The sequence below is a fragment of the Triturus cristatus genome, chromosome 4_2, assembly GCF_964204655.1.
Source record: "Triturus cristatus chromosome 4_2, aTriCri1.1, whole genome shotgun sequence".
Lineage (NCBI taxonomy): Eukaryota > Metazoa > Chordata > Amphibia > Caudata > Salamandridae > Triturus > Triturus cristatus.
Window position 1 is genome coordinate 986,371,441 of NC_140586.1, and position 15,953 is coordinate 986,387,393.

A 15,953-nucleotide genomic window follows, 5' to 3' on the forward strand; every position below is an offset into this window, starting at 1 on the left:
TCTGGGGGGCTGGGATACCTGCTAGGTCACGCCTTATGGGTGGGACCTGGGAGGGGGTGGTTACACCCACTTCCCTTTGTCCAGTTTCGCGCCAGAGCTGGGGCTGGAGTGCCCCAGCGCCGGTTTGAACTGGACTATGCAAGGAACACCTTGTGTGCCCCAGGCATGTCTCATTCCTTTCAGCCCACCCTGCCCCAATACACTAAAGGCTGTCTGGGGAGGTGCTAGCACCTTCCCAAGCAGGAAACCTATTGTCCAGGCCTCCCTGGCTGGGATCCCTCCCAGCTGCAGGAGGTCAGACTTGTGTCGTGGCAGCAGCATCCATTTTGTGATGCTGAGGCTTTGGTCAGAGGCTAACAGTGAAGTATGATTTTAACATGTCTTTCCCTCTAGAAGGGGGGAATAATATCCTCATGTCCAGAAATGGCATGGGGGTATTATTCCACAGTGTTAGACACCTTACACGACATGTTTCGATAAAGCCAAACCATAGTTACCATAACCGTCTAAGATTATAAGGCACTTTAAGAGTATATGGTAGGCTATATCATAGAACAGCTATAAGGACATGGTTCCGAAAGCTGCAGACAGGCTCAGCTCATGCTAGAGCACCATCTCACATGTTACCAAGCACTCTGCCTCCAGGATTGTCAAGGCCTGCCATAGGAGTGACTGATAGGTACACATGTGTCTATATGTAAGTTAGGTATAGGAATACTACACCTAAGCAAGGGGTGATTACACGACCTTGCCCCAGCTGAGTGATCAGCCAGTTGTGTCAAAATGGAAGGCCAGGCCAGGGGTGGCATAACACATGCTGCAGCCCCTGGTAGGCCTAGGGTACACCTATGCCCTGGGTACCTAGGGTACACTGTACAGGGGCCAATAAGGTGATCCTATCCAAATGGGTTATGCACCTAAAGCACATAGTATTAATTTAGAGAGAGAACAGCAGGGCTGTGGGTATGATTAGCAGGCCCACAGCCACATCTAAGTCGAAAACCAGATAAGCAAAAGCAAAAAGTGGGGGTGAACATAGAAAGCAGACCCTACTCTCCTACACAACCCCCCCCCCCCAAACTTAGGGACATTAAACTAACCTTGACCAGTTGAGTCTTCATGTTCTAAGTGGAAATATCTGGAGAGTCCATCTGCATTGGCATGGTCAGTCCCAGGTCTATGTTCCACTGTGAAGTCCATCCCCTGTAGGGAAATGGACCACCTAAGAAGTTTGGGATTTTCACCCTTCATCTGATTTAGCCACAAGAGGGGCTTATGGTCTGTCTGAATCTTGAAGTGAGTGCCAAACAAGTATGGCCTCAGCTTCTTCAGGGCCCAAACCACAGCAAAGGCCTCCCTCTCAATAGCTGACCAACGTTTCTCTCTAGGGGTCAGCCTTCTACTTATAAAAGCAATGGGCTGGTCTTGACCATCTACATTCAGTTGTGAAAGAACAGCTCCCACACCTAACTCAGAAGCATCTGTCTGGACAATGAACTCTTTGGAGTAGTCTGGACTTTTCAGAATAGGTGCACTGCACATGGCCTGCTTCAGGCCATCAAATGCTTTTTGACAACTTACTGTCCACTGAACTTTCTTTGGCATCTTCTTGGAGGTCAAGTCATTAAGTGGTGTCACTATGGACCCATAGTTCTTAACAAACTTTCTGTAGTACCCAGTCAGGCCCAAGAAAGCTCTGACCTGAGTCTGGGTAGTTGGAGGAGCCCAGTCCTTTATGGTCTGGATCTTGCTCTCCAGTGGTTGAACCTGACCCCCACCAACTAGGTGGCCCAGGTATACAACCTTGCTCTGCCCTATCTGGCACTTAGTGGCCTTGATAGTGAGTCCTGCCTTTTGCAGGGCCTCTAAAACATTCCTCAGGTGGACCAGGTGATCCTCCCAGGTGGAGCTAAAGACAGCAATATCATCAAGATAAGCTGCACAATAATCATCCAACCCAGTAAGGACTTGATTCACCAACCTTTGGAAAGTGGCAGGTGCATTCTTCAAACCAAAGGGCATTACCACAAATTGATAATGTCCTCCTGGGGTCGAGAAAGCAGTTTTGGCCTTTGCACTCTCAGCTAGTCTGATTTGCCAGTAGCCTGCTGTTAGGTCAAATGTGCTCAAAAACTTAGCAGCTGCCAGTCTGTCAATGAGCTCATCTGCCCTAGGTATTGGGTGGGCATCTGTCCTAGTGACAGCATTGAGACCTCTGTAATCCACGCAAAACCTCATCTCTCTCTTACCATCTTGGGTGTGAGGTTTTGGCACAAGAACTACAGGACTAGCCCAAGGGCTCTCTGAAGGTTCAATGACTCCCAGCTCCAACATCTTTTGTACCTCAACTTTATGCAGTCCCTGACATGGTCAGGTTGCCTGTAGATTTTACTCTTCACAGGCAGACTGTCACCAGTGTCCACCTCATGGGTGCACCAGTTTGTCTGACTTGGGGTCAGAGAGAACATATGTCTGTAGGATTGCAGAACTTGTCTGCAGTCCTGTTGCTGATGGACAGTGAGGCTGTCAGAAAAGACCACACCATCAACTGAGCCATCATCAGGGTTCTGAGTCAACAGGTCTGGGAGAGGGTCACTCTCTTCCTCCTGCCCCTCATCTGTAGCCATGAGTAGCCCCATGTCTGCCCTGTCAACATATGTCTTCAATCTGTTGACATGAAGCACCCTGTGGGGGCTTCTGGGAGTCCCAAGGTCCACCAAGTAGGTGACTTCTCCCTTTTTCTCAACAATAGTGTGGGGTCCAGACCATTTGTCTTGGAGTGCTGCTGGGGCCACTGGCTCCAACACCCACACTTTCTGCCCTGGCTGGTAAACAGTCAGTACAGCCTTTTGGTCATGCCAAGCTTTTTGGAGTTCTTGGCTTGCCTCAAGGTTTTTAGAAGCCTTCTTCATATACTCTGCCATCCTGGAGCGGAGACCAAGTACATAATCCACTATGTCTAGTTTGGGTTGTCTGAGAGGTCTCTCCCATCCTTCCCTCACCAAACACAGGGGTCCTCTTACAGGATGCCCAAACAAAAGCTCAAAAGGGCTGTAGCCAACCCCCTTTTGTGGGACCTCTCTGTAAGCAAACAGAAGGCAGGGTAAAAGGATGTCCCATCTTCGCCTAAGCTTGTCTGGTAAACCTTTTATCATTCCCTTTAGGGTCTTGTTGAATCTCTCAACAAGCCCATTGCACTGTGGGTGATAGGGTGTGGTGAATTTGTAGTTTACACCACACTCCTTCCACATTGCAGTCAAGTATCCTGACATGAAGTTGGCACCTCTGTCAGAAATGACCTCCTTTGGAAAGCCCACTCTGGAGAATACTCCAAGCAGGGCCCTTGCCACAACAGGAGCTGTTGTGGTCCTCAGGGGAATTGCTTCTGGGTACCTGGTGGCATGGTCCACTATCACCAGTATGAATCTGTGCCCAGATGCTGTTTGTGGGTCCATTGGTCCTACAATATCTATGCCCACTCTTTCAAAGGGAACCCCCACCACAGGTAGTGGTATAAGGGGGGCCTTTGTAGTGCCACCTGATTTGCCACTGGCTTGGCAGGTGACACAGGAGCGACAAAACTCCTTGGTATCTTCTGACATATGGGGCCAGTGAAAGTGAGGGACAAGCCTGTCCCAAGTCTTGTTCTGGCCTAAATGTCCTGCAAGGGGAATATCATGGGCCAAGGTGAGAAGGAAGCCTCTGAACTTCAGTGGTATGACCAACCTCCTGGATGCACCAGGCTTGGGGTCTCTAGCCTCTGAGTACAGTAGCCCTTCATCCCAATACACTCTATGGGTACCTTGAGCATTCCCTGCAGCCTCAGCAGCAGCCAGCTGTCTGAGGGGTTCAAGAGAGGGGCAGTCTAATTGAGCCTGCCTCAGATCTGCCCTTGAAGGTCCCCCTGTCCCAAGAAACTCAACCTGATCAGGTTCAAGTTCTTCTAGGACAGTTCCTTCAGGGCTCTCAGAATCATCCTCCTGGGAGGGCTGATCCACCACCTGAGGCAGGGGGGAAGGCACAGCCTTAACCCTACTGCTCTTTCTCTTGGGTTGTGACTGGTCCATAGTTTCAGGATCCAGCACTTGTTCAGTGTTGCACTTTTTGGCCTGTGACCTGGTCACAGCAAGGACATGTGCATCTATCCCCAGCATTTCTGCATGGGTCCTATACTCCACTTCAGACCAAACTGAAGTTTCAAGATCATTGCCCAGTAAACACTCTACAGGAAGGTCTGAACTAACAACAACTTTCTTGAGGCCAGTTACCCCTCCCCAGGAGAAGTTAACAATAGCCACACTATGGGAGGTAGTGGCATTGCTAGCGTTGGTCACTAGGTAATTCTCACCTAGTATGATCTGTCCAGGGTCCACAAAAGCAGGTGTCACCATTGTGACACTAGCCCCAGTGTCCCTGTAGGCCTGAGCCATTCTTTGGTTGATAAAAGGAGTCTGTCTGTACTTGCCCAGGTTACTGGGGCCTACAGTAGAGGACAAAGCCAAGTCCCCATCACAGATCAGAACAGCCTGAGTAGGTACTCTGACTAGGCCAGAATCCTCCTCAGTTCCCAGGGTTAACCCTACTACACCCTTTTGCTGGGAACCACCACTGACAGCTGAACTAGGGGGTACAGTTGCCTTAGGGGCAATGGTGGCTGGGGGCTTGTCCTTTTTGGTGCACTCACTAAACCAATGTGAGTTGGACTTACAATAGTTGCACCATGGTTTCTTTTGGCCTTCTTTCTTTTTATCCTTTTTGGGACCACCCTCCCCCTGAGCCTTTTGGGGGCCTGGTGAAGACTTCTGGTCTTTTTGTTTCTGATCATTACCCTTCTGGTCTGCCTTTTTCTGATCACCGCCCTGGTTCTGGTTTTTCTGCTTAACTCTAGTCCTGACCCATCTATCTGCCTTCTTTCCCAATTCTTGGGGAGAAGTCAGATCAGAATCAATCAGGTGTTGATGCAATAGCTGGTTTTGACAGTTGTTAAGTATTTGTTCTCTCATGATCAAATTATACAATCCTGTATAGTCCTTAACCTTACTTCCCATTAGCCAGCCTTCCAGAGCCTTAGTGGCACAATCTACAAAGTCAGTCCAGTCCTGAGTCTGTGTCTTCTGGGTATCCCTGAACAACAACCTGTATTGTTCAGTGGTTAGGCCAAACCCATCAATCAGAGCACTCTTCAGGACAGTGTAATTATCTGCATCCTCATCACTAACTGTGAGGAGCTTGTCTCTTCCTTTCTCAGAGAAGGAGAGCCACAAGATAGCTGCCCACTGACTTTGGGGTACCTGCTGTACTTTGCAAGCTCTCTCCAAAGCAGTTATCCATTTGTGGATGTCATCCCCACACTTGTAGGGAGGGACAATCTTGCTCAGGTTTCTATTATCATAGTGCCTGTCTCTATCTCTAGGAATGTTGCTGCCACCAGTGGGTTCTGACCCACTTAACTTTTGTTCTCTAGCCAGAGCAAGCTTCTCTTTGGCAAGGGCAAGTTCTTCCCTCTGAATCCTCAGATTAGCCTCCCTCATTCTGGCTTCATGCTCCTTTCTCTCAGGTGAAGTCATTCCCCTGTGAGAGGAAGCATTAGAGATACTAGAGACATGGGAGTGGATGGATTCCCTTGAAGGGGATCTGTCCCTCCTGCTTCTCTGTGAAAACCTACTTGTGGGTCTGTATGGGGGGACCCCATGCATACTCCCATGTAAGCTTAGGTTAGCCTGGCTAAGTCTTCCCACTTGGCCCTGGCTGCCTACCTCTCCATCTGAAGCCCCATCTGACTCCTCTGTGGTGGGTAGACCCTCATCTGTACCTAGGGTACCTGCCTGAGAGGCCCTAAGAGTATCATACTCCTCTAGGAGTTGTCTTAACTGAAGGAGGGTAGGGTTTGCACCCTGTTTTATTCCTCTGGAGGTACACAAATGTCTCATCTCCTGGAATGTGAAGGTATCATACCTAGAGGGGGTCTTCTGCAGACCTGCCCCTCCTGAGAGAGCATCTACTTGATCTCCTCCCAGAGGCATGATCTAGTGAGGGTGTGGTGTGTGCACCTACCTACACTAGTTGTTTCTACTAAACCTCTCTAGTAGTTGTAGTCAGGGTGTGTTACTCCCTTCAACCTACAACTACTAAGTCCAGTAGGACTTAAGTATTATAAACTATGTTATATGTACCTAGACAATATCTGTGTGATCTTTCAATTTAGTATCTCAAGATTACAATGGTATTACAACAGCAAGCTCAGATCCCAACCGCTGCTCACCAATGTGAGAAGTTGGCCTGATGTATGATGTCACTAGTTATAGTGTACACCTTATATCAGTCCAAATACCCTTATGGTGATTGGTTGTAAAGTCAACCTTATAGACCAGCTATCCTAGTGGTAGCATGGACAAGAGCAGTCTTAGGCTAAACTCTGAATGGCATGTGAAGCCAGCTGTGATACCATATATAATCCCTTGAATACCAAATGAAAGGACACCACAACAGATATATATATAAAATAAAGTGTATTTATTCTAAGCAAACCCTCAGCACTCTTTATGAGATTAGAGGTAAGTACAACACAGTCTTATTTAAGCATACATTAAGTCACACAGGTAAGTAATACAGTTAGGCCCTAGGGGCCACGCAAACCATATACTAAGTAAGTGGTATAAGGACCACTGTCACGGAAATAGAATAGGCCTAGGCCTAGGGAATCGCTGGGGCTACACTACACTAGCGTTAGTTAGGAAGTGGGCGGCCCACGGGATTCGTGTGCAGAGTGGAAACACTCACGCGTAATGCGTAAAAGTCACTAGCAATAGTACAGTTTAGAAAACGATAGATTTAGGACACTTCCGGAGTAGCTAGGAAGTCGAGACTTGAAAACTAGACACTAGGATAGTCACTATCCTGATGAGCACCGGAGTACCCAAGTTACCTAGCCCACAGGCTGCGGGTGCATAGGGGTGAAGATGCGTCGTTTTCGTCGTCGACTCCTATGGATGCCTGAAGAAAGATGCTGACAGGCAGTCAGTGAAGAGTGTCCGGTGGATCCCAAGGCTGGGATCAAGAAGAGAGGAGACCTGCAAGCAGAAGGGACAGAGTCAACGTCACTAGCCAGTGACCCCGTGGAACCAGGAAGGAACCAGGCGATGTCGTGAAGATTTGCAGGTGAAGGTGAAGCTTGTCGCTGCAGCCAGGAGGACCAGGAAGCGTCGAGGACGACCAGGACCAGGAGGCGAGCTGTCCCACAAAGGCTCTTGCTGTCGGCGGCGTCGAAGTTGGACTAGGATTCACCAAGCCTTGGCAAGCGGAACCCACGAAGGACGGAGGACTTGCTTCTGGTGCAGACCAGGAAGGTCTGGGGTGCTTCTTCTTTGCAGAGAAGCGGGAGCCAGTCTGGAGGAGCCAAACCAGCGCAGAAGATTTCAGGGTGCGTCGTCACAGAGGCCACTAGCCAGCGGGCAAGCAACCGGACAGACGCGGCAAGCAGGAAAGTGCTGAAGGGCCCCACGCAGGACTCGTGGAGTGTGGGGGGCTGATCTTCGGTGCAGATGGTGCTTGGGGGTGGGGCTTCTCAATCCCCGGTGCACAACTTCGAGGGTGCCTCAGAAGCTGCGCTTTAAGTTACTAGCCACTTTTTCCAGGTAGCCGGTCCCACGTCGCTCGTCGCCTCCACGGATCTCAGCTCTGCTGCAGATGTGGATGAGGGTCGGAGAAGTCTGGAAGTCAAGGCTCTGGTCGGGCTCTGCAGTCGGTTCCTCGTAGAACGTTCACAAAGCAAAGGGTAGTCTCTTGATGGTGCCTGTTTGCACAGGGTAGCCACTCGTTGGCTACAAGGGAGATTCTTTAGTCTTCTTCTTTCGTCGAATGTCGAAGGTCCAGAGTTTCTGTTCAAGTTTTGCAGGTTCAGGATAATCTAAAGTCTTGAGGCCCAACTCCCACTCTTATACTAATCTGGGGGGCTGGGATACCTGCTAGGTCACGCCTTATGGGTGGGACCTGGGAGGGGGTGGTTACACCCACTTCCCTTTGTCCAGTTTCGCGCCAGAGCTGGGGCTGGAGTGCCCCAGCGCCGGTTTGAACTGGACTATGCAAGGAACACCTTGTGTGCCCCAGGCAAGTCTCATTCCTTTCAGCCCACCCTGCCCCAATACACTAAAGGCTGTCTGGGGAGGTGCTAGCACCTCCCCAAGCAGGAAACCTATTGTCCAGGCCTCCCTGGCTGGGATCCCTCCCAGCTGCAGGAGGTCAGACTTGTGTCGTGGCAGCAGCATCCATTTTGTGATGCTGAGGCTTTGGTCAGAGGCTAACAGTGAAGTATGATTTTAACATGTCTTTCCCTCTAGAAGGGGGGAATAATATCCTCATGTCCAGAAATGGCATGGGGGTATTATTCCACAGTGTTAGACACCTTACACGACATGTTTCGATAAAGCCAAACCATAGTTACCATAACCGTCTAAGATTATAAGGCACTTTAAGAGTATATGGTAGGCTATATCATAGAACAGCTATAAGGACATGGTTCCGAAAGCTGCAGACAGGCTCAGCTCATGCTAGAGCACCATCTCACATGTTACCAAGCACTCTGCCTCCAGGATTGTCAAGGCCTGCCATAGGAGTGACTGATAGGTACACATGTGTCTATATGTAAGTTAGGTATAGGAATACTACACCTAAGCAAGGGGTGATTACACGACCTTGCCCCAGCTGAGTGATCAGCCAGTTGTGTCAAAATGGAAGGCCAGGCCAGGGGTGGCATAACACATGCTGCAGCCCCTGGTAGGCCTAGGGTACACCTATGCCCTGGGTACCTAGGGTACACTGTACAGGGGCCAATAAGGTGATCCTATCCAAATGGGTTATGCACCTAAAGTACATAGTATTAATTTAGAGAGAGAACAGCAGGGCTGTGGGTCTGATTAGCAGGCCCACAGCCACATCTAAGTCGAAAACCAGATAAGCAAAAGCAAAAAGTGGGGGTGAACATAGAAAGCAGACCCTACTCTCCTACAACGACCACGGACGAGGAGACCATCCACCACTGCCAGATCTTCCCTAACTTGCCAAAAGCCTTCGAGGACCTATTCACAGTCCTTCTTCTCACACCAGCCACCTGTGACCATGGTTAGGATTTTCTGCAAGTCTAAATGCGATGTTCATGTGATGTTCCCTCCACTCACTCTCAGAAATCAAGCCTTCACTAATCACAAACACATGAATTCCTTCCTCCTGTTCTTCATCTCCAAACCACTCAACATCATCTGTCGTTTCACACTCGTCACCCCGAGCCTTGACAGACAGTCTGCCAGGATATTATTGGAACCAGGTAAGCATGAGATGTCAAAGTCAAATTCATGTAGAGCCACAACCCTATTCCATATCTTATGGGAGACAAAGTTAATGTCTTGGAGAAGACCTGCGTAAGAGTTTTGTGGTCAGTAAGAATTCGGAACCTTTTCCCCCACAAAACATTTCTCAGCTTGTGCACCACCCAGAAAACACCCAGAGCTTCTTTCTCCACAACAGAATAGTTGCATTCAGCACCCCTCAAGGATCTAGAGACGAAAAGAATGGCTTAATCCTCCCTATCAACCTTCTGCAAAAGAAGTGTTCCTTTGTGGGGTCAAAACTTCCTAGACAAGGTGCTTCATTCAGATGTTTCTTAATGCACTGAAACTCTTCCTCACAGCCCTTGGACCAAACAAATGTGCTTCCCATCTGGAGGAGAGACCTCAAACAAGAGGCTTTCCCAGCAAAGTTCAGAACAAACTTGTGATAAAATTCAGCCATGCCCAAAACCTTTACAAACTTCTTTGTTTAAAGGGGTGCGCAAATCACAAAGGGTGCTTACCAATGACACTTTGGGTTTGATGGCTGCAGCGGACACAAAATGCCCTAGGTACTCTATTTCTTTGACATCAAATTTGCACTTGTCAGCAATAAGGGTGAGGTCAGCATCTCGTAACTTCTTCAATACTGACCTCAGCCTCCTATCATGCTCCTCAAGATCCACACCAAAGATGAGCACATCATCTGGGTACACCTTGACACCCTGAAGACCTCCAAGAATGCCCTCCATCTCCCTCTGAAAAACTGAGGCTGCAGAAATCAGTCCGAAAGGTATTCTTAGAAATCTAAAGGTACCAAAGGGTGTTACAAAGGAGATAAGGTCCTGGGAAGAGGAGTGAATGTTCTGAATCTTCTGAAGAGGAGTGAAGTCCAAGGAAGAAAAATGCCTTGCCCCCTCAAGAGAACACAGCATTTTAGTTATGTTGTGTAAAGCTTAATGATCAACAATAACTGCTTTGTTGAGCTCCCTCGGGCCGACACAGAGACTGGCCGCCCCATTGGCTTGCGGGCCATAACAACAGGAGAGACCCACTCTGTTGCTTCAACTTCTTGAATGATGCACTTGGCTAAGAGATTGTCGAATTCAACTTTCATGCTCTCCCTTACTAACAGAGGTACATTCCTGACCTTGGCTGTTTTTGGAACAGCGTTAGATTTGACCTTTATCCGATGTACATAGTTTTTGAGACAAACTCATTTCACCAGCAAAGACCTCAGTGAATTCCTTGATCCAGTCTCGATTAGAATTACTTACAACCCTAACTGGTGGTAATTATTTTAGGAAGACAGAGGGATTCTCATTGGGATCAAGGCAGATATGTAGATCATGTTGATGAGACCAACTTATGAGCGAGTCCCGCTTCATCGAGAGATAGATTTTACCAGGGATGACTCTCCCTTTGAAGTCAATTGTGCCCCAGAAATAAGCCAGCAACTCAATAGTCACCCCGCCTTAACCTTTTGGTCTAATGTCTGGCTTCAACAGGGTGACTTTGCCCAGCAGATTACGCTCATAAAATGTTTTGGAGACTAGCGTTACCTTGGCCCCAGAGTCAAAGAGCATAGGGTGGTTGCATTGATCAAAACCAGCTCCTGAGGGCCATCACTAGCATTTTCCTTTTTATCACCTGAACTGTCTTTGCGTATTATATCAACACACACTTTTGAATGCTTGTTACTTTTGGCTATGGTCAGCACTTCTTGAAGCGATGGCGTGTCTTTTTGCCACAGGGCGCGTCTCATTTTGTCGAGGGCGCATCCCAACATGACCTCATCTCTTAAGCGCTCCTCTAAAGCTGCACCAAAATTGCACGTGGAAGCCAATTTGCGCAAGGTAGTTTTGTACTGTTCAAGCTACTCATCCTGCCTTTGCATCCTTCTCCTGATGTGATATCGTTCAAGGACAGTACTCACTTTGGGGAGGTAGTGCAAGTCCAACTTTTTGATGCAGATCTCGTATTCATTCAGAGTGGCAGAGTCACTATCAGAGAGCTCAGGAAGGTGTTCAAAGAATTCTTGTCCCTCAGAGCCCAAACAATGCATTAACCATGAGGCTTTCCTCTCTGCGCTTAAGGAGGTGCCACAGACACGAGCATAATGTGTGAAAACCTTCTTCCACTTCAGCCACGCGAGAGGCGGAACTCCTGGAGATGTCAACAAGAAGGGAGGGGCAGTGACGTTTTGCATGATGTACGTATAATGTTTTTTTTTTTTTTTAAAGTTTAAAGAGGTTTATTGAAGTAAATTTAGAGAAAGGTACAATATACAACAATACTAATAGGAAAATAGGCCAAAAATAGCACACTAAATGTATAATATAATGGAATAAAGAACACGAGAAATCTATCAATAATAAAGAGATATTTCAAAAAGGAAAAGCAATAGTAAAAAGTTGTACCTAAAAAACCAAATAGCATTTTACAAATTTTCCAGAGGAAGGAAGAAAAGAAAAGGAAGAGAAAGAAAGAAGAAAGGAAGAAGAGAAAAAAAAAGAAAAGAAAAAAAAGTGAAGAGAAAAATGAAAAAGAGGGTAAATTAGTATCTTCATCAGGTATCATACTAAAATTACAACATTATAATAATCATAATGAGTCTTAAAACGAGAATAACATCAGTAATTTGACTAATACAAACTGCACAATGGAGGAAAGGAATAAAATAAAATACTCATGGTGGTTGATAAATAAAGGAACTGTCTCGAATACGCCTTGCAGATGAAGATAAATAATTGGTGAGGGGTGACCAAAAGGCGTCCTTACGTATAAGTAGTTGAGAAGTGGTGGCGGAAGCTCTATCCAGTCTGTGATGGTAGCAACGAAGATTCCACCAGGCAGAAAAGGAGACCTTGGAGGCATCCTTCCCATTAGAAGAGATTATCTGGAAAGCAATAGCGATCAACAAATCCACAAATAAGCCCACCGTACGTGATCCAAACCAGTTCGCAGAGTTGCTTCCCACAAATATGGATTAAGCATCAAAAGGAAAGTTAACAGAGCAAATGGAGGAAATCGATTCACACACTTTAGACCAAAACTCGCCATATCTTTTTGCGTTATGGTACTTCCCCATGTAGAGGATCTCACGCTCAGCAGTATCTCTGTAATCTGCGAGCAAGGCCAACCTCCGTGTTTCTGTCTTAGAGTTATGTGTGAACCCCTGCCTAGAGTCTAATTCTTTAAGATCTTGCTCCAGACGGGCTAGTGTGCCACGTAAGTCGCACAGGACCCCGGCGTGTTTTGAAATGCAGACTCCCCTTATATATGCTTTGAATCCCTCCCATAACATTGCTGCAGAGTCAACCGAGCCTGTGTTGATGGTGAAGTAGTCCTCTATGGCTTCCCGAATTTCGCGTTGGAATAACTCATCATCTAGAGCACGACTGGGGAACCTCCACTGCCTTTCAAAGCCCTCAGGACGGGGGATTTTCAATACCAATGATACAGGCGAATGATCGGAGTACGTGTGGGGGAATGTCTGAATAGAATAGCACCACTGAAATATTGCTGGGGAGGCCAGCCAATAATCAATGCTTGTCCAGGTGTTGCGGCAGCTAGTGTAGTGTGTGTAATCTGTGTGCTGTGGGTTGAGTGTTCTACTCACGTCTGTTCAAGAGAGCTGGTCACATAAGGAATGCAGGGCCTTGCGTGCATGGGGTTTGGGATCGGGTGCTCTCAACGTGCTATCCAGTAAATGATGCGGCGTGACGTTGAAATCACCCATCAAGCAGGGCATCTGGCCTAGTTGCATCAGTTGGGCAAGGATGGAATAATAAAAATCTGGGGAATCACTATTCGGGCCATATATGTTTACTAATACTACTGTGTGCCCATGTAACATGCCCGTTACGATTAGGTACCTTCCATCACTGTCCTGGATAATCGAGTGTGGCCAAAAAGGGACTCTTGTGAACAAGAATGGCCATGCCTCTGGCGTAATTGCTGAAGTCTGCAAAATATCTATGGGGTCCCCAGGAGGTGGCAAAGGTGGCCTGGTCTGATGCGGGCAGGTGGGTCTCCTGTCAAAAGGCAACGTCTACTCTATGTCCGAGTAGGTAATGCAATACCTGCTTCCTCTTGCGCGTGTCATTTAGGCCGCGTATGTTCCACGTCATCAGCGTTAGATCCGTGGGGCCAGGGTTATGTTCTAACTGGGCCATATTGTCAGTGTAAGGCTAATCTGGGTGTGCGATATACATATATTCCTGCTATGCTGGACTGCATTGTACCGTGCAATTAACAAAGTCTATCGAAATAGTAACAAACCCCACCCCTCCACCCCCCTCCCAGCCTCCCCACCCATCCGGAGAGGCCATGCCAACTTTAACCAAGATATACAAAGTACCAATTGTAACGCAAAGCTGTGAAAGGAGTCCCATTTCAGGTACATTCTTATTTCAACAAACAAACCTAAGGTGTACACCAATGAGGGGGTGACGTCGCCCCTACCGCCTTCAGGCAACCAAAAAGAACATTACGTATAAATTTTATCCCAATGTCCATGGTCATTTGCATGCGATGAGGCCGAGACAAAAGTTCAGCCGGGTCCTGATCCGGAGAAAAGTTCCCTGCTTGCCTTAGATCCACTGCGAGGTGGGGACAGTCTATTTTCTTCGCTAGGTCTTTTGGTAGTGAGCTTGTATGAATGGCAGAACTCCTGCACCTCTGTGGGGTTATCAAAGACACGGGCACGCCCATTGACCTCCACTCGCAACTTAGCCGGGTACAACATGCCATACTTCAGACCAAGATTTCTGAGTGTGGCCTTAACACCATTATATTTACGCCGGGCCTCCTGTACCATAATGGTGAAGTGTGGGAACAGGGACAGCTTGGAGCCTTGCCAGATAGTCTCGCCACGCTCACGGGCCATACGAAGCGCTGTGTCCCGGTCTCTGAAGTTCAGGAGTCGAGCAATAATGGGTCTGGGTGGGAGACCTGGATTGGGCATAGGACCTAGCGATAGATGTGCATGCTCCACCACAAAGCTTGGTGTGAAGGAGTCTCTTCCAAATAGATCGATCAATAGTGATTCTACAAAAGTGTCCATGCGCCTGGTGGTAGTGGACTCGGGGACCCCAAGAATGCGGATGTTGTTCCGGGGACTACGCGCCTCCAAATCCTCATTCTTTATAGCTCCACCCGTTCGAGTCGTTTGAGCATTTGCGCAGTCCCATCCTCCAGGTCGGAGTTGCGCGATTCCACAACATCTAGGCGCCTGTCGTGAACTTGTATTCTAGAGCTCAAATCCGCAATGTGTGTATTCAACGTGTCAAAGCGCATATCTAGGGCCTTAAATCCTGCTCTCATTTCTTGCAGGAGTGCGCCAATGGTATTAGAGGTGTCCTCTGATGTGGCTGTGCTTTGCCCACCTTCTGCAATTGTGGAGGTTTCTTCTAAAGCTGTCTCTGTGACCTTTTCAAAGGGGAGAAGCCATTGCTTGGGGTCTTTGCGACCCATGCCGCTGTTCCGGGTTGGTGGCGCTGAATTGGAGATGAGCAGGAGGGCTTGAGTCAGATAACTAGTACAGGTGGGGTCTTACACCTCGCCGCGGGCTAGGAATGTCGCTGTAGTGGCCAGCTGCGATAATACGGGGCCCAGTTGTTGTATTAATGCAGCGAGGTGTGCGCTAAAGATCACGGCGGAGGGGCGGCAGGATCAGCCTGTAGTTACGGGGGCGGGGCCATATGGCAGTGGGCAGGGGCGGGCTCAGGCTGCTATGGGAACGTGGCCATCTAGGTTCCCCCTAGCTTGCGGTGATTACGAGGATTAACTGCCTCGAGCACCGGGCACCCGCAGGCCCTGCTCCTATGAGTGCAGACAGATTTGTGGAATGGGTCACCCCGGAAGTTAATTGAGCCGTCTCCCAGCAGCACAATGAGGGTTGATGGAGTTTTGCCACCCGCTGCCGCGGCCCGTGCCCTGCAACTCACCGCACCCTGATCAGGCCAGTCTCCGCTCCACTCGATGTTCCCCCAGTTGTGATTCGCCGCCCCTCAGCTTGTTGACGCTGCTCCGCCGCCATGTTGTTTTCAGGGGTCCGCTCCTAACGCCAGCATATCTCTGCTCCCAGCGCTCCGATTCTGGATTGGAAGGGGTCCGGATCAGTTCACCGGACCATCGCTGCTGTAATGCCGGTCATTGGCCTCGCTGGAACGTGGGAATTTTGACGGTTGCCGTACCGGCCGACAGAGCTTCAGAGCTGCGTGGCCATCTTGGTCCGCGGCTCGTCCACGCCCCTGACAAAGCCAATTTAATCTCAGAAAGAGATATATCCTTTTCCAAAACAGAACAATCAGGAAGAGAGGAGGACCAAGGGGGTAATGAGTTAAAAAAAAAATCCAGATCAGCATCTGAAGGGAAGGGGAGGATTCTGGGGTGTAAAGACGTTTATAGAAATCAGTAAAACAATTAAATACTTCTTCGTCTTTAAAGTGGGGAGTATCGTGGTCATCAATAATTTCAACTATTCTCAATCTTTGAGATTTACAGCCTCATGCATCAACCCAAAATCCAGTCGGTAAAATACCGATTCGCTAATAGCTCCCGGTATTAAGTTAAAAATACCCAATCCCAATGCATCAACCCAAAAGCAGAAATCGCTATTTAAGGAAT

General features: G+C 48.3%; 1 protein-coding gene across 1 annotated transcript in view; it reads right to left on the reverse strand.

Moving 5' to 3' along the window:
• LOC146839224 (uncharacterized) overlaps positions 1 to 15,953 on the reverse strand; it is a 722,084-nt gene that overhangs the window by 149,026 nt on the left and 557,105 nt on the right. Inside the window, 1 exon segment of the mRNA XM_085600021.1 lies at positions 2,414 to 2,423. Coding sequence (XP_085456147.1) covers positions 2,414 to 2,423 — 10 coding nt within the window.